Source organism: Myotis davidii, unplaced genomic scaffold, assembly GCF_000327345.1.
Source record: "Myotis davidii unplaced genomic scaffold, ASM32734v1 scaffold69, whole genome shotgun sequence".
Taxonomy (NCBI): Eukaryota; Metazoa; Chordata; class Mammalia; order Chiroptera; family Vespertilionidae; genus Myotis; species Myotis davidii.
The window spans coordinates 2655182-2674225 of NW_006300363.1; the positions used below are offsets into that span (position 1 = coordinate 2655182).

General features: G+C 38.3%; 1 protein-coding gene across 1 annotated transcript in view; it reads left to right on the top strand.

Annotated features, from left to right (window-relative positions):
• Nucleotides 1-15625, top strand: part of SMURF2 (SMAD specific E3 ubiquitin protein ligase 2) — a gene marked incomplete at its 5' end in the record, with an annotated part of 42042 nt that extends 26417 nt beyond the window's left edge. The window contains 8 exons of the mRNA XM_015572444.1: nucleotides 630-733; nucleotides 3256-3370; nucleotides 5095-5273; nucleotides 5998-6135; nucleotides 8447-8591; nucleotides 10521-10722; nucleotides 11980-12055; nucleotides 12353-15625. Of these exons, the coding sequence (XP_015427930.1) occupies nucleotides 630-733; nucleotides 3256-3370; nucleotides 5095-5273; nucleotides 5998-6135; nucleotides 8447-8591; nucleotides 10521-10722; nucleotides 11980-12055; nucleotides 12353-12452 (1059 nt within the window). The remainder of the gene's footprint in view (nucleotides 1-629; nucleotides 734-3255; nucleotides 3371-5094; nucleotides 5274-5997; nucleotides 6136-8446; nucleotides 8592-10520; nucleotides 10723-11979; nucleotides 12056-12352) is intronic.
• Nucleotides 15626-19044: the final 3419 nt, after the last annotated feature.

Below are 19044 nucleotides of genomic sequence, written 5' to 3' on the forward strand. Positions count from 1 at the left end.
AACACCACCGTCAGCGTTCTTACAGAACTGGTGGCAGAGCTCCAAGGCAGGCACTTCCCGCCCTAGAGGGTTCCTGGGCAAGAGGTTTGGGGACTGGAGAACCCTTTTCCCAAAAGATGAACTGTTTTTCTTTCAGAACAGTTCTGGCCTTGTCTGTAATCCATCATTTGTATTTTAAAATAATAACATTGTTGATTTAATGCAGAGAGCACTAATGATTACTGATATTCTTTTGGAATTTTCTTTTTCTTACCTTTACTTTCTATTGTTGCCTGTAACCTACCTAGATTTAGGTCAACCAACTTTAAAAATTTTGGTACTTCTATCAAATTCTGTTTTTAATATGAGTGAAATCATTGCTGTGGTTCATAGAACTTAACTACGGAGTTTTGCACTTAGTAGGCTTTAATATAATGTTTATCACATGAATTGGTTTCAGTAGCATTAAGCTATATTCATTTTGTTTTTAGAAGTTCCAAGAGGTTTCAAACACTTGGAGTTTAACCATTGATTTGATTGTTGAATTTCACCTTATTTATAAACATGCTTTGTAGGTAGAATGGGAGGGAGAGTTTAAATAACAGGTTAGAAGCACCTAGTAATTATAGTATATTAATTTTGTTTTTAAGGAATCTTATCGACAGGTCATGAAAATGAGACCAAAAGATCTTTGGAAGCGATTGATGATAAAATTTCGTGGAGAAGAAGGTCTTGATTATGGAGGGGTTGCCAGGTAAAGACTCGCTCATCAGGAAATGCCATATGAATCCTTATATATACAAATTTAAGATACTCCCTCTGGTGTAACCTTCTCATCGATATTTATTTTCTAGTATAATATTCCCTAATTTTTACAATAGGAGGATATCTTAATCAATACATTCATAATGAGGTTAGGGTAGTACTTTCACCAGAAGAGAATAGTAATGATTACTTAGATTTTTTTGGACTTTCTGTTTGGGACTCCTTCATGGATCATAGAGTCCAATGGAACACCCTCTGAAAACTAGCTGCAGCCATACATGGACTGTTGGTGGACCATAGGCCCTGTATTTTCTTCATCTCCCCTTTAGTGTGTGTTATTCCCTCTGCTTTATATTGTCAGGGACAGTCTTCAGGCTTTAATGACATAATCTAAATGGAGTACTGCTCCCTTTGCTTTCATTGCCATGCTTTTTAACCTTGTTAAAGGAGCGTGTGTGTGTGTGTGTGTGTGTGTGTGTGTGTGTGTCCTCAGTGGTCCTAATGTTATATTCATAAATAAAGTATTTTTTTTAGGTGTGAAAATTCACTTTATATAAATGTAGCAGAAACATTATAGCTCTGTATTGAAACATTCTAAAGGACCATCCTGATAATTCCACTTACCCAAATCTAAATCCAGGCTTAATTAAATTGTATTTTCACCAAGTCCCATAATTATTACTTAGCATTACTTGTTTTTACCTGTAGACTTTTTTCATTCTGCAACCTTTTTACCTGCAAATGGAAGTTCCTTTAATTTGGATTTTTAGAATTGATCCCTTGTACATCATACTTAGGACTTGATCGTTTCTGTGGAATTCTTATGATTTATTTATATCTTGGTTTTTAATGCTTATTGTGAAAACTTATTAATTACCTGCTGATGGGATCTAAATGCTATAATTATATGTATAAGCTAAATAAATCGTTTTTTGTTATTTCTTAACCTCACTACCCTCAGGGTTTGGGATGTGGCAGTGAACTGCTTTTTCTGATCTAATTCCATGCTAGAAGCCAAAAGTAGGGTTCTGCTTTCATGTGTGTTCTAAATACTTGGTGAAACAAAACAAAAATTAGGATTTTCTTTAAAAAATACACAAGACATGTATAAGGCATGTCTGTGGGTGTTACCTGTTGTGAACGTTCTTATATGGAAACCTCCCTTTCATTTTAATCTCGCGTTTTTCAAATATTACCTCAAAGGTGGTGATGTGAACTAGACTTCATCACATTATAGAACTGAAAACATGTTTTTTTAACTTTTTATTAAAAGTATTTCACTGTATTTCCTTAAAGTGTATTATTCAGTGTGTTTACTTCATAATAACAGAACATATCATTTAAATACCTTTCCTAGGTGAGGAAGGACAGGAATCGGGATGAGAACTACATCTGTGATAGCCTAGTGATTGTATTTCAGTTTCCTCAAAATGAGTGTTATCTTTCATCCTTTGAAAAATATGAAGGATTTAATAAATTTAAGGTGATAGTGCTACTTATTATGAGGTTTTAAAAATATTTACACTTGAAACCAAGAAGTGGTAAGGAACACATCAAAAAATACAGGTTAGGACAAACATGTATTTTTTAGTATGTTCTATATCACGTCTTGGTTTTAGGTGAACACTTACACTTTTATCACGCCACATTTCAAGGTTTACACAAAAAAGATGATGGAATGGATAATGGAATTTCCTTTTAAAACAATACCAACAGCAAGCACACCCTAGCCCAGTGGTCGGCAAACTCATTAGTTAACAGAGCCAAATCTCAACAGTACAACAATCAAAATTTCTTTTGAGAGCCACATTTTTTAAACTTAAACTATATAGGTAGGCACATTGTTATTAACTTAATTAGGGTACTCCTAAGCTGGCCTTTGCTAATAGTTCAGTGGTCAGCAGACTGCGGCCCGCAAGCCACATGTGGCTCTTTGGCCCCTTGAGTGTGGCTCTTCCACAAAATACCAACTTCTGTGCATGGGCCACAAAGTTTCGATTGCACTGTACATGCGCGCCTGCATGTGGTATTTTGAGCCACACTCAAGGGGCCAAAGAGCCGTATGTGGCTCGCGAGCCGCGGTTTGCCGACCACTGCCCTAGCCGAAAGCGAGAGTGGATTACTGCTGTGTCTATGCTACCGAGTACATTTTGAACCATACCCTTCCCTTTATTTTATATTTATGATGGATTACAAATTTATTTAGCAATTAAAAGGAGCAGACTGCTGGGAGGCATTATGTAATTAATAGTTGGTACTTCTGGGTAATACCTTTATACTCTGCTGCTATGTCATAAAGTTGCCTGCGTGAGTGAGAAGTGACTGTATAATAATAAAACAAGCGTTTCCATTTGCTTTTTGGGCATGGTAGATTTTTCTAGTGTGATCTATAACTAGTTAGTGCTTTATTTTCTTTTATTTAAAAAATTCTTTGCTAAAATGATCAATAGCATATTTTAATAAAAATAAATTCTTTAACAAAAAATTCCTTTGTCATGTCTTGTTTTCTAGGGAGTGGTTATATCTCTTGTCGCATGAAATGTTGAATCCATACTATGGCCTCTTCCAGTACTCAAGAGATGATATCTATACATTGCAGATCAATCCTGATTCTGCAGTTAACCCGGTATGGTTATGTTCTGGTGACGTGAATTAACAAGTGACCTATAATACTTGTCATCTTTAAATGTCAATTAGTTTGGATTACTTTCCTTGTCCTAGTCGCAGCCTTGGACTTAGCAGTTCCTCTTTAGAAAATTTTCTCAAGTAAATGCTTATGGATATGTTCAGCAGTTTGGGCCTAGGGATATTGACTGCATCTTGTTTGTAGTAGTCCCAATTCAGAAGAGGATCACTGTCCATAAGCAGAGGGTTGATTACATTGTGACATGAAGCAGAATGACATTAGCAGTTACAAAACAGATTCTGGAGTTAGACATGAGATCATAACCAGGTCCCATTACTTAAGTTTTGTGACCTTGGGCAAATTCATTGACTTGAGCTTCAATTTTATTATTGCTAAAAATAATAGAGTTTGTACCTCAGAGAAGGGTTGTGAGAATTTAATGAGATCTTGCACATTAACTATTTAGCATAGTGCTCTACATTATTAACCATATAAATATTCATCACTCAATAAAAGTTAGCAGCTGTTACTAATTTGTTTCTACATTATTTCCATTAGCTATCCATACAAGGGCATATTATATAGCCTCTAAAATGACATTGTGGGATAAAAGTTAATGACATGTTAAGATGGTATTTGTGATGTATTAAGTGAAAAGAGGGTTGGAAAATATAGTATGATACAATTTTGGGAAATAGGTATATGTTTCAACATCGAAAGGCTCTACCCTATAATATGACATTAGTTACTTCTGGGTATTAGACTATGGGTAGTGAACATATATTACTTTTTACAAGGAAACAAATGCTGTTTTTAAGATAAGAGGGGGGTTTAAAGATCATTTACTAAATAGAGAAGTAAAAGAAGTTTAAAATACTAATTAACAAAACAATTTATCAGGAAAGACCAGATATACCCAAACATGGTAGGCATGTTAGATTCATTGCAGGCAGTCCTTCACAAAGGGAAGATTTTCAGGCGAAGGTTCTGCTTGGGGTCCCATTACTGCCATTGTAGCTGTAGTAATAACAGTTCATGTTTGTTGAGCTTTTACCCTCTGCCAGCTCCAGTGCCATGGGCTCCATCATGTTTTACTCCTCACAGAGATCCTTTTTAGATACTATTATTACCCTTATTTTTCCAGATGTGGAAAATTAATCCTATAGGAATTAAGTAATTTGCTCAAGTATGCATAGCTAGTAACTCTCAGAATCGGGACTCAAGTCCAAGTTAGACATGAAATCTGTGCCCTAGATCTGTGAGGTTTTGAATTTCAGTTTCTGTTTAGGTCAGGGAAATAGGGAGGTTTTGGGTTGAAAGCTTTTTTTTTTCCTCTCTCTGTGACAGCCAAGATTGTAAAGGGCTTAGCAAGATGTGAGAGGAAGAGAACAGGATCTATAGGTGGTTTAATGAAGCTGCAGTGGGACTCTTGTCTGGACTTAATTTCTAAAGATGAATTTTACAAAGTGATTGTATCCTTTGAGAGAGGCATTGACTCTGGTGTAACATTTTATAACAATGTAGGGAATCTTGAGCATGCCCAGTAGAAACTCTCCCTAATGATTACTGAGTTTTGGTATGATAGCCTATTCCATTGAAATAGTTGTAAATTAGAGTATAAGTTGATACAAAAAAATTAATGTTGCCAAAATTTTAATTTTTTATTAAAAATTCCCTGAACGGTGCCTAACTTCAGTATTTATATAAACTCTTTTCAATTTCAGGAACACTTATCATATTTCCACTTTGTTGGACGAATAATGGGAATGGCTGTGTTTCATGGACATTATATTGATGGTGGCTTCACGTTGCCGTTTTATAAACAGCTGCTTGGGAAGTCAATTACTTTGGATGACATGGAGTTAGTTGATCCAGATCTTCATAACAGTTTAGTGTGGATACTGTATGTATTGAGTCTTGTTCATTATAGTTAGAATCTGAGCTTTTAAAAAATATCCTGCTCAATGGATGTACTTCTTTAAAATTTAAAAAACACAGAAAATACGAAGAGTGACTATTTGAATGATAGAACCACATTAGATTTTTCCTTTTTCTACTGCTTCCCTGTATATTTCAAATTCCTAAAAGTTAGTGAACGTTATTACTTTAAAAAGGAAAAAAAATATCTAGTATGCCCTATTTTAAGAAGTACTACTATATATTAGTGATTTTCCCAAAGTGATGCAAGTTTGTTTCCCGTACTGCATGTGTTACAATAACAGATTCCTGCAGAAGTGATGATTGTTGAAGCTGTGCTTTAAGAAGGGGCGTCTGTAAGAACCAGTTCTGTGTTGTGGGAGGGCATTAGCTTATGAAGGTATATTGGCTATACTTACTTGCCAAACCAGTGAGACTCAAGGAGGGCTTCTTACCTGCAGGCCAAACACAACTGAAGTTTCCCCGCAAAGCCTGGCCGTGGCCCAGGAAGTGAAATGCTCCTGGTGTTGATGAGGGTTAAAGCTCTGACTTTCTGCCCCAGAACCAGGGTTAGAGCACAGGAATATTCAGAGGAATCTGGCCTTGTATTTGTCATGCCATAAGCTGTTCGAGTTTTATTCGTCTCACAGTTAATACATCTGCGTTTTAGCTTTCCCAGTTAAGTATCTTTCCTTCTCTTTCCTTTCCAGTGAGAACGATATTACAGGTGTTTTGGACCATACCTTCTGTGTCGAACACAATGCATATGGGGAAATTATTCAGCATGAGCTTAAGCCAAATGGCAAGAGTATCCCAGTTACCGAAGAAAATAAAAAGGAATATGTCAGGTACCACTTCTGTGTTCCCAAGACCGAGAATCGTTTGAATGTTCTAGAATAGCAGAACAGAAAAACATTTTAGTATTTAGGTCATGTTACTTATTGCTACAAAACAGGTTTCTGCAGAAATCTGTGGCTTAAAAACAACTATTTTATTCTTGCTCAGTTCTGAGGGTTAGGAGTTAGGATAAACAACAGCATAGCACACAGCTCCTCCGTGTGGTGTTGGTGGGGACAGAAACGTCAAGATGGCCTCCTCACTCACATGTCTGGTGACTCAGTCGGGGGCTCCGAGGGCTGGGGCTGGCTGGACCAGCCACTGGGGCCTCATTCTCACTGTTGGCTGGGTTCCATGGTTACACCCACGTGGAATCAGAGGTCTCTCACTTTCCCCGTGGCCTCTCTCTCCCCAGCAAGGTAGAGGGGTGGTTGGCTAGTTTCCCAGAGCACAAGAGAAGTTGTCGGAGCTTTTTAAGGCCTAAGCCTAGAACTGGCCAGCGCCACCTCTGTGCTGTATATTTTTGGTTAGAGCCAGTCACATGCCAACCCAGGTTCAGTTTGGAGGAGACTGTAGAGGCACAGATACCAGGAAACACTGTGCACAGGCGTGTGCCACGAGCTACCAGGGCTGGCTATGCAGAAGCACTTCTGTGCTGCATTCTAGCACCTGCCCTGTTGCAAATAAGCATGTTGTGAGGTTAAAGGTAGATATAAGAAAATGTTCCCCAAGTTTTATAAAATCACCTGTTGATGGAGGAATTTAAAAGTAGTGGGTTCGATCATTTGACTATGGCAACTAAAGTTCTCCTGAACATAAAACTCTGGTAATCAAATGAGGAGTGTAAACAAAAACATGCATTATACTACTTTATATAGATTATGTCCCCAAGTCTTAACTGGCTAAAATGTTCCCACTTTATACACAAGGCTCATCAGTCTCACAGATGGTTGATGGGCATGAGCATTGAGTTAGCTTTTTTTGGAAAGCAGTTTGATAATAGCTTCCAGAATAAAAATGTGTATGCTTTTTAACTAAAAGCCCCAGCTTTAGGAATCTATGCTGTGGAAACACATGTAATTAAATAATTACGAGAAAGGATGTTCAACTAAATATTACTTTTAAAAAATTAAAAAGTGCTAAATGTTTTTAGAGGAGAATGATTAAATACATATATTTGGCAGAATAGTATGTGGATTTTTAAAAGGAAGAGAGACTCTGTATAAGCTGTCAGATTTAAAAAGCAAGTCTTAGAAAAATTATCTAGGGACATTCTGTGTTTTATAATTATATGGAAGATGTTCAGAAAGGCTGTTCACCAAGTAAAGTGTTTGGGATGAGGGAGTGGAGGTGCCGGGCCTGGGAGTAGAGAGGGAAAAGAGAATAAAATAATGGACTTTCAGCTTTTACTCTGTCTCCACAGTTAGGGTTTTTTTTTTCTTTACCTAACAAGCATTTATTATATTTATAATTAAAAAATGAAAGAATGGATGGGCATTTCCTGAATTTGTTGTGCGTCACTTCCAGGACCTGGTGTGGACTGCTCAGCCCCTGGCCGTGTTTATAGTGCTTAGTAATATCCCTCATCTAGTAGAGTTTTGAGACAAAGAAAACCTTTTTGCAGATGAGCAGTTTTGGTGTCCCCTTAACCAAACACACAAAAATAAGGTCCCCCAAAGGATATAATGTTAAGTAACTTATTTCTTAAAGTAGAGAACTATTTCTCCAAATTTGGGAAAGGATATGTTGACAAACTTGGAAGATGAATAGTTTTGAGATGTGTGAGATGGAGAGGTTTTCCTGGGTAGATTTTTTAAAAAGCAGTTCACTTATAAAATTACAAGTCAAAAGCATAAGAAAAGCTACACAGTGGATGTAGTGTACTTTTTGTTGGTAAATTACATCTTCTGGGGGTTTAAAGCCTCCAGGGAACAATGAATATTTAACTAAAAAGTGCTTACTATTGGCTTTTACTATTTCTCCTCATTCTCTTTACCTCTTCCCTCATCTACTGCTCCCAAAATATAAACAAAACACCTAACATATTCAGACCATATTTTCAAGTGAAACCAGAAAAATAGTGATTTTTGTTGAATGGGCTCTTGTCTGTGGCTTTTGGCTAGAAGTTCTGAAGGAAGTTTCATCCAGATTGTGACTTCAGATCCATCCGAGCTCCAGCCAACTTCCAGTTTACTCGGAATTTCTCTGATGGGAAGAGTTGCTTTGTTGATGCAACTTTTGTTAGTGGAAGGTTGCCACCTTGTAATGTTGCTAAAGTAGAGATTCATCATAATGACCAAATCTGAACATATTGGATCATAGGAAACCCCCGCCCCATGTTTCTAGGCTCTATGTGAACTGGAGGTTTTTACGAGGCATCGAGGCTCAGTTCCTGGCTCTGCAGAAAGGATTTAATGAAGTCATTCCACAGCATCTGCTGAAGACATTTGATGAGAAGGAGCTAGAGGTCAGTATATTAATGTCATGACATCATCTAGTGTAGCAAGGAAAGGTTAGGAATTTTCTCTTAGTTTCAGAGGAAAGTTGTATTTCTGGCACTTTTGAAGTTTCATGGTGCAGGACTGTGAGCACTCTTATTCATAGGAAGTCCATCTTGCTGTGGAATTTCTACAAATGAGCGATCTCCCATATATTGTGGACATTTTATTTTTTCATATTATTCGTTCTTGTTTTCAACAGATTTCATGTCTTATGTGTAACTTCTTCCAATGTTGTTTTCTATTGAAATTTATTTGGAATGAAATCCTAAGCTCAGTCGATTTACACGAAGCTTTGCAAGAAGGCATTTGGTAAACAAGGTCATAGAGGAAATAATTAAAACACTTAGGATAAACTGTGTCTAAACATCTTCAGTCTCTTTGGAAATATTCATTATTAACAGTAGCAGTAATAAAATTAACTTTTTTTTTTTTTGGTTTTGTTTTCTTTCAAAGCTGGTCCTTAAAGCACCTTAGTTCTGGTTTTTTAATTAAGACCTTTAACAAATACATCTGAATTTTCATTGAACTACTTTGTAAAAAAAATCAAGGTTTTATTCTATCAGAGGTTCCAAATTTATGGAGAGCATAAATATTCAAAGTCTACATGATTTATTAACCTCAGTGTCTTTAAAACTAAATCTGTTAACAAACCTGTTAGTAAACAAGTCTAAAAATGGATTTGACTTAGTACCATCCCCTTTCCTCTTTGTGATTGAACTGCTCAACAGTGAATGGTCAAGAGGAGGAAGAAAACAGTATCGGCAATAAAGCTGAAATACAATGCATTTTCATTAGTTCATACAATGAATGAGGAATTTGGCCTTATAATTACCACTTCTGAAGAAAAGAATTTAGGAGTTACTTTTTGGTATAAATACTTCTGTGATCCTATTTGGATAGCTACTTCCCTCTTCAGTGTGGCTGTGGCTCCATAATCCTCGGAACCCTATAGAAGTTTTGTTGGAGATTTTATTCAATAGAGATAGAGTTTATTATATAGCTTCTGCTGCTAATGAAATTAAAAGTTTTTATATATTTTACAAAAATATATAATTTACTTTAGTGTTATACTGGGTTAATAGAATGATAGGATTTGCAAGTTATGTTTTACACTACACACTATCCTAATTCACTGTTAGAAACACGTTACTGAGATGAGCTAGCATTGGGCCTGAAGGACCCTAAGTATGAATAGCATCTAGGTGATCTTGATGGCGTTCACCTCCACTGACCCTGCATCAGGACGCCACACAGAGCACTAGATCAGTGCTTTTATGTATTTTGTACTTTGATACAGTTGTGAGATTATCAAACATATTGCATCACTTTTTCAACACATTTCTTGAGTTCCTGTACGCCACGGGTTGCTGTCAAGGATGCAGTGAAATAGATGTTACTGCCATAGGGAACTAATTACTGGCCAAGGGATGTACTGAATTGTTCAGAATCCCCTAGCTAGTTAAGTGTTGAAACTAGAATATGATGCAGGTCTTAAGGAAGGCACATATAAATTGTATTTACTTGTGGAGTCTAGTTTCTATCCATTAAAATAAAAAAGTAGAATTATGTGAAATTATAGAACTTCCATCTTGCCGAGTCGCTCACAGGGATGGTTCTCAGACTCTGGGTGGGTAATCCGAAAGTGAATATAGTTGCCTGTAGAGCTTTTTAAAACACAGCTTCTGAGTATCACCCCAATCCACAGAATTAAAATCTCTGCACATAGGACCTGGTGTGTGTATTTCGAAAAACTTTCAAGATGATTCTGGTGTGTACCCTCGAATTTAAGAATCACCCTATGAGAGCCAACACTACAAATCTGAAGTTCTATATTGAGGAATTTTTGGCTTAATTTGGGTTTCCGTTGGCTCATGCTTTGTGCAATATTTTAACAGCTCATTATTTGTGGACTTGGAAAGATAGATGTTAACGACTGGAAGGTCAACACCCGGTTGAAACACTGCACACCGGACAGCAATGTGGTCAAGTGGTTCTGGAAAGCCGTGGAGTTTTTTGATGAAGAGCAGCGAGCACGGTTGCTTCAGTTTGTGACGGGATCGTCTCGAGTGCCTCTGCAGGGCTTCAAAGCTTTACAAGGTAGTCGGCCAGAGGGCCCAGCCTGTCTCCACACGATTGGGGTAGGGGTCTGTATTTGGGTTATCTAGCTGGTTTACAACCAGGTGCTTATCAACAGATTCTCTTTTCACCCTGTTTCTGATCTGTAACTCTCACATCTTGATCCCTTCTTCTCCTTTCTCTTTGTTCCCCTCCCAAGAGCTTTTTCTGCTGGGGTTCTCTGTGATTGTAGTGAGTGCCGCACGCTCGATTGTGTGTGGTGATGCTCTGCCTTTCCATGCCCCTGGCTTTCGATTCTGCTGCACATTTCTGTGGGGGAAGTCTGTCCACTGCCATCTCCACATCTCACCCTGGCAGAACGTCCACCCCCACACCTCCCCCGGGTGCCTCTCCCCTCTCCTTTTTCATCCTTTAACAGAAAGAGGCAGCATGAGTTGTGGAAGCCATTTGTTGGGTCAGTGCATGTGCATTGCATGGCATCAGCCTGTTTATTTACAACCATATTCAGTGTTAAAGCATAGTTTTCTGTGGAATAGCTGCTTGCTTTTTGGATGAGTTGGTAATATTGCTAATGACTGGACGATGGCGCTTCACTGGATGGCAGTGCTTTATCTTTGAAGCTCTTCATTTTCCAAGTTGCTGCTGCTGGTGATGACTGAGGATATACAAAGCCAGACAGTACATGCTCCTACAGTGTTGCCCACAGCACAGTGTCAGAAGTCCCTGGGGAAAGCATACTGGGAGTTGTGTGACAGTCCGTACTTGGAGAACTCATCCTTATCAGACTGCCCATAAAGTGAAGTTGTATTTCTACATATATTTGTATGGGCTGTCTTATGTTAACAAATTTATTCTGTAGACTGCTGATCATTTACTCTCAGCCAAGTCTGAGCCATTAAAACCTAAATTTGCATTTAGGCCATCATCTTTCTGAATGGTGTATATTTAATCGTGGATTTGCCCATTTACTTTTCTTCTCATGCTTTTGGGACTTAGATATCTTATATAAGAAAGAAGTTGGCAGAGGATTTCAATCCTGAACTTTTTCTCAAATTTGAAATGCTAGGATATTAAGGAATCCAGCCTATCCAAGGTCAATTCCAGCTTTCAAACCCAGATTCTTTTCTTGGGAAAAGAATTTTTTTTGGCAGCTTGTGTGGAGTCACCAATTTTCCTCTATCCCTAGACCCTGTGGTTTATGTACCAGTTTCATCCTGATGTTTTATAGATGAATACAGGCACCTGCAGTGATCTGACCCATGTTTACTCCTTTGGCAGGTGCTGCAGGCCCACGACTCTTTACCATCCACCAAATTGATGCCTGCACTAACAACCTGCCCAAAGCCCACACGTGGTGAGTTATTTTTGAGCTTTCCCCTCTAATTCCATGTGTGTTGTAGTTTTAAACAGGTGGCTTTTCATTTATTGTTCTTACTATTAAATGGACCTTTAAAAGGAATGATAGGCAACTCTGAGTGATTTAAGATTATTCTGACATTGGTAGGAACACCCACAAGTGGTAGTCTCTGCTCTAGAGAAATATAACCTTACTCCTTTACTTCTCTGTGTGACACACAGAGCGATGTGGCTATTGGAGGCTGGTTTGCTTATCTTGAAGGAACTGTGTTAAGTCTGATGTGCTTATTTACAGCTTCAATCGAATCGACATTCCACCCTATGAGAGCTATGAAAAGTTATATGAGAAGCTGCTAACAGCCATCGAAGAAACGTGTGGATTTGCTGTGGAATGACAGACTTCAAGGTTCTACCCAGGACTATTTATGCTCGACAGCCTCCTCTCAGCAGTGTCAAGGAATGCTGAAATACAGGAACATGCCCCCCTCCCTTTTTTAAATTTTAGGACACTGTGAGGGGAAAGGACAATTTTGAAATTCCTTTTCAAGGAAAGAAACAGGTCTTTATGCATTGCCATGAGGCCGCATTCAGCTGCTATTTAAAATTAATATCTTGAACCTAAAGAATGCTGACTTTTCCTACATTTCCAGAGTTAGGCAGTATTCTACACTTAAAGACTACTACTATTTTTATAAAAGGTAACCTATTCACATCGCTTCACAGATTTCAAGTCTCAGAAATCAAGACAACTTCAGCAGGCGGTACAAGTCACATTTCATTTTGATTGAATACATGATTTTGAACAGCTCCTGTACTTGCTCTTTGTAAAAAAAATGAAATAAAATTATTTTGAATTATTCTACCTTTGTAAACAATTGGCTAAAAGAATCATTGTCTTTAAAAAAGTAAGCCATTTACACGTTTAATTACATTTTTCTATAGCAAAGCATTATATTTTAAAAGCATTATATGTTTCAATCTAGCCTAGGTGAGTCTTTTTTACATTTTTTCAAGTACAAATTACCTGGAATACAGCTATATAATTTTGGTTGTCAAATTCCTAATGCAACCATTTAGTCTAAACTTAGTAGCTTATTTGCTACATAAGATGCTTTCAGGGGCTCCCTATTTTTAAGAGACTTTAAAAACAAATCCTAATTTTTTATCTTGAATCAATATGACCAGGTGTTTTCGATTTTACTTTTCACCTTAAATGGAAATCCTACATTTTTATAGCTTCTCAGATCATGTGGATGGGATAGGATTTTAACTCTTTGCTGGGTCAACTTAACTTTAATAGATATACTATTTCTTGTAAACCAAAGTCTCCTCTGACCAGTACACCTAGTTTATATTATATTTTAATTACGGTGTAAGTTTCTATCAAGCAAATCATCCTAAATCTTTATTCAGCTGCTCATGATATTTTAATCAGCTAAAGTTATGAAAAGAAAAAAATTTGCTCTGTAGATTATTTAGCAAACTTAAAACATCCTGCTTTTATTTAACAAAATGAAGTGGGGCTGGTGTGGCTGGTGGGGCAGGGGATGTGATTACTAAAGAAACAGCGATTCTAACTCTATAGTATAAATTACTTTAAACCGAAGAGTGAATTTTGGAAGTAAGGGAATCCCAGTTCCGTTGGTGTTGAAGATCAGCATCTGATTTTGAAATATCCAGATTTAGCTTTCAGGGTGAGGCATGTTGCATGATCCAGAAGGCAACCAAAATTCTGGAGTGAGGGACTGGAAAAATCTGAAATCATGGGCAGGTTTTTTTAAATTCAGCCATTAGAAATCTGAACTATTCTTTTTTCAATATATTGATGTGAAACCAACAATAGCAAATTTTGATGATATAGCTTTGTTTAAATTTTGTGGCTTATCAAATGAATAATAGGCCCGTGTGTTCTTTCATGGGATGGATTGGTTTCCAGTCTGTTCGTAGAGCGAAGAGGTTCCTCAGAGGTGCCTCAGAATAGTGGTTTGCGAGAAGAGGGACAGAGTGAGGGAGAGGAAAGGACTAGTTGGTATTCAGCAGGGCTTCTAACTCCCCACCCCCTTTACTCAGAGCAGCTCCAGATTTTCTCTCTCATATATTGGAATTCCAAGTAAGCTTTCACAGGGGTAGGGGGAGGATAAAAGAAATAGAAACCTGCTTTTTTAAAAAAGTTGAAAACTACTTGTGTAGTTTCTAAAAATTTAAATTCATTGTATTCAGCCAAATTTGACTGCTACATGCAAACCTAGTCATAATCTTAACTGTGCTTTTGCTGACCTTTTTCTTCCCACTTTGTGCTTTCCCTCTGCATTCTTAGTAGTACGGAAGAACATCTTGAAAGGTACAGAAAAGCTTTGTATATTATTTGATAATCAGTCGCAGGTCCATTTCTCTCATATTACAGCACTAGTGCAGTGTCATTGTGCCTACTCTTAGAATCTTTCGGTAAAAATTAAGTACATGAACACTTTAGAGAAATCATAGCTGATGGAGGCAGTGCTAATGAAATGCTACTGTCATAAAGTAAAATATCAAGCAGGCAAATACCATCGCTTTCTGAGTGCCTTTTAAAATTTTATAAAAATGACTTAATAGAGCTTTAAATAAATAAATTACCCTAATAGTCTGTGGTATCACCAATGTAATTTATAAAAATATGATTTAGATTTCATTTTCAAAAGTATGTTACCTAATTATTTCCAAATAGGTGCTAAGCAAACAAAACCCTTCAATGTGTCCTTGAACCTTAGACTTGCACCTCATGTTTAATGTGAATATTTATTTCCACATGTCCCCCTTAACTGGGTTTTTTCCTAATCCTCTAGTGTTATTTCAGATATGTGCTGTTGTGTATCCGTGCATTGCCTTTCCATCATGAATTCTTAATTATGAACAGTGGTTACTTTGTAGAGCTCATATGCAGTACAGAGGTGAGTTTTATTTCAGAGGGTCTTATTTCTTGGTGTAAAGAGTTTTTAAATAGTGCTGTGTATAATGTACATCTTGTTTTGCACATAGTTTGTTGCCCTGAATGAGTTTTATTTTTATCATCATTTTTTTCTTGTATTTACAGTCCAGAGCACAAGTTTCCTTTCTTTTAAATACAATGTAATTTGCTTTATTTTACAACACTAAGTCCGCTTTGAACTTCTGGTGCATTGAGCTGATTGCATTGATGGGAGTTAGAGGTTGTCCAGCCATCTTTTCGTTGACAGAGCAGCCTCCGCTTCTGTTTGTAAGCTGCAGCACCACACATGGGTGCCGTTTGTGGTGTTTAACCTTCTTCTGTTAGGGTGATGATTGTACCAAATGCTGAGTTGTTTTGTTTCTCGATGTAATTAGTTCACTTAATGTAATATTCTTCCTTCTCCCAAACTGACTTTAAAAACAAAGTTTTATCATTTTCATTGTATTTATTACAGAGTGTTTTAGCTTTGATATTCTTTGTATTTTCACTCAGTTGTTACATGAGCTTTATCAATAACATCTGTATAAATGGTTTTTAAAAATTAACTATGTATGTGCCCATGCCGAAGTTGAGCAATAAAATGAATGCTGTTTGCACTGTCACAGCATCAAAGTTTTTAAAGAAGATTGAGTTTATAATGAGTTGTTTTGAAAAAACTTGATTGGCTCTATGAAAGGTGACAGCATGTGAACCATAAAGTGAGAAGTTTAGGAAGTTTCACACACCTTCCTTAGTTGATGCCTCTGTCACTTTGGAGAGCTGGAGCTTCAGAGCGCTCAGGACCTCCTTTCCAGGTAAAGCAGAGAAGGTGCCAATGGCATTTCTGCTGCCGTGGCCAATGGATTGGTCAGTAGTGGCTGTTGGGGGCAGGGTCATGTAGAGATGGATTTCTGAGGCCAATACAGGCTTATTGGGGAAGTATTCCAGTCCAGCACCAATGTGCCAGGGCTCTGGAGGGCAGAGCTACAGTAGGGGCTATGCTTCCTACCCTGGTGTTGATCAGTAGAATCCTCAGAATGAAAAGAAGCCATGACTTTAAGGGTAATTATTCACAACTCTACATGGTAGTGGATGAAAGTCCAGTTTAAATATATGGGTGAGAAAAAGAATGGAGATGATGCTTTTTCATCCACAATGTAGTCTGTGTTGTCTCTCCACAGTAAAGGTCTGGGAAATACAGTGAAGTAGCAGCAGTATATTAAAGTTCCAAGAGTGGGCGTGCTGTCCATTTTTATCCTTTTGAAATTTATTTTTTGCTTTGTCTCATATTACCACGTTTACTGTTTATTCTCTAAATTTGTAAAATTCATGCTAACCAAATTAGCTCAGTGGATAGAGCATTGGCCTGAGGAATGAAGGGTCCCAGGTTCGATTCTGGTTAAAAGCATATGCTCGGATTGTGGGCTTGATCTCCTTTCCTCTCTGAAAGCAATAAAATACACACACACACACACACACACACACGTGTATATATATATATAAAATTTTAGTACATTAAGGAATTTAGTATTATTATCTATACTAGAGACCCCGTGCATGAATTCGTGCATGGGTGGGGTCCCTTTGCCTGGCTGGCGTTCAGAGCTGATAGAGGCCGTCTTGCCCAGTCCCCATAGGGGCTGGCCGGCCAGGGGGAGGGACCGTGAGAGGTTGGCTGGCTGCGGCAGGTTGGCTGTGGGAGTGCACTGACCACCGGAGGGCAGCTCCTGCATTGAGTGTCTGCCCCCTGGTGGTCCGTGTATGTCATAGAGACCCTTCAACTGGTTGACGGGGTCGCTATGATGTGCATTGACCACCAGGGGACAGACGCTCAATGCAGGAGCTGCCCTCTAATTTAGTATTATTATCTATACTAGAGACCCCGTGCATGAATTCGTGCATGGGTGGGGTCCCTTTGCCTGGCTGGCGTTCAGAGCTGATAGAGGCCGTCTTGCCCAGTCCCCATAGGGGCTGGCCGGCCAGGGGGAGGGACCGTGAGAGGTTGGCTGGCTGCGGCAGGTTGGCTGTGGGGCAGCCCGATCCCCGCAAGTCACACTGAGGGACCGCACCAGTGCACAAATCCGTGTATTAGGCTTCTTAGTCAGCTATAAATTACCCAAAAGTTTGATTTGACTAATATGTGATGTTTTTCTGTGTGGTGAAAGGTTTGTCCTTTCATTATAATGAAGGTTAACCTTGGCACCCACTGCATTTATTTGTCCTAAATACTTATAGTAGGAAATACACAACAGAACAAGAGCCTACTGACAGGATAGTTAATTATACAGAAAAAGGGTTACTTTCCTTCATTAATATTCTTAGCTAAATAGACAAAGCAGATTTTAAAGTTACATTGTATTAAAAGGTATTTGCCCTAAATGTGACTTGTTCTTCGTTCATTCAGTAGATAACTACTATGCTACTATGTGTCAAGCTCTGTACTAGTTTAGGATGGTTGTTAGAAGCTGAAGTTCAAACTGAGGTACTCACAACTCAGTTTGTGTACAGCGAAGAAGTCCGACATGATGGGAGCACAGGATTAAATTCCGTTCTTCAGCAAGGCCACGAGTCCCAGGCTTGGTATTAAAACAACTGGTTTTGTTCTCCTAGCTCCTGCCCTCATGATACTTCAGATCCTAGAGACACTGGTCTCCAGGACAGGTAGCTTCTTCCTTGTGTTCATGTTCATCCTACAGTTGGCTGCATTTCCAAGGTAATGTGCTCAACTCTTGAATAGCATACCGCTTATGAATGTTTGGGTTGGGGTTTATCTAGGTTATCAATTAATCTCCCTTATGGTGAGTGTTTTATAAGTAAAAGAAGTGGAGAGGCAAATGCAGCAGCCCGTGGGGTAGGCAAGGGACCCTTCCGAGATGTTTTTCCTGCCTAAAATGTTCACGAAGTTGTCTCACTTTCAGCCCCGGGACTGGGAGTGAAGATGGAGAGCACATCAGATTCAACCTTTCAGACCACTCACTCCCTCAAAGACAATGCTGGCATGGCCAGGTGGTGGAGAGCTCGAGACCAAAAAGGTATTTCTTTTAATTGAAGTGTAATTGACATATAACATTATATTAGTGTCAAGTGTACAACATAATGATTCGTATATATTCTGAAATGATCATCACAATAAGTCTAGTTAACACCCATCACCATACATAGTTGCAAATTTTTTTGGGGTGTGAAGGGAACTTTTATGCCATACAGTATTGTTAACAATGGTCTCCATTCTGTACATCATATCTCATAACTGGAAGTTTGATCTCTTTCACTAACCTCCCCAGCCCCTTCTGGCAACCATCAATCTGTTATTTGTATCTAGGAGCTCAGTTTTTTTGTTTTCCACATATATGTGAGATCATATGGTATTTGTCTTTCTCTGACTTCATTTAGCATAATGCCCTCAAGGTCCACCTTGTTATCATAAATGGTAAAATTTCCTTTTTTCAAGGCTGCATAATATTCCATTGTATACATATACACCAGTTTTTCATTCATCTGCTGATGGACACTTGTTCCCATCTTGACTATTGTAAATAATACTGCAGGGAACATGGGTGGGGTGTGTAGATATCTTTTCCAGTTAGTGTTCGTTTTCTTTAGATAAATACCCAGAGTGGAATTGCTAGGTAGTTCTATTTTGAATATTTTGAGGAACTTAATGTTTTCCATCCATTTACATTCCCACTAGTAGTGCACAGGGCTTTTTCTCAATGCCCTCAACATTTATTTCTTTTTTTTTTTTTAAATAGATTTTATTGGTTTTTTACAGAGAGGGATAGAGAGCCAGAAACATCAATGAGAGAGAAACATCAATCAACTGCCTCCTGCACACTCCCCACTGGGAATGTGCCCGCAACCAAGGTACATGCCCTTGACCTGAATCGAACCTGGAACCCTTGAGTCCGCAGGCCGACGCTCTATCCACTGAGCCAAACTGGTTAGGGCAACATTTATTTCTTATCTTTTTGGTAGCAGCCATTCTAATAATTGTGAGGTGATATCTCCTTGTGGCTTTGATTTGCATTTCCCAGATGAGT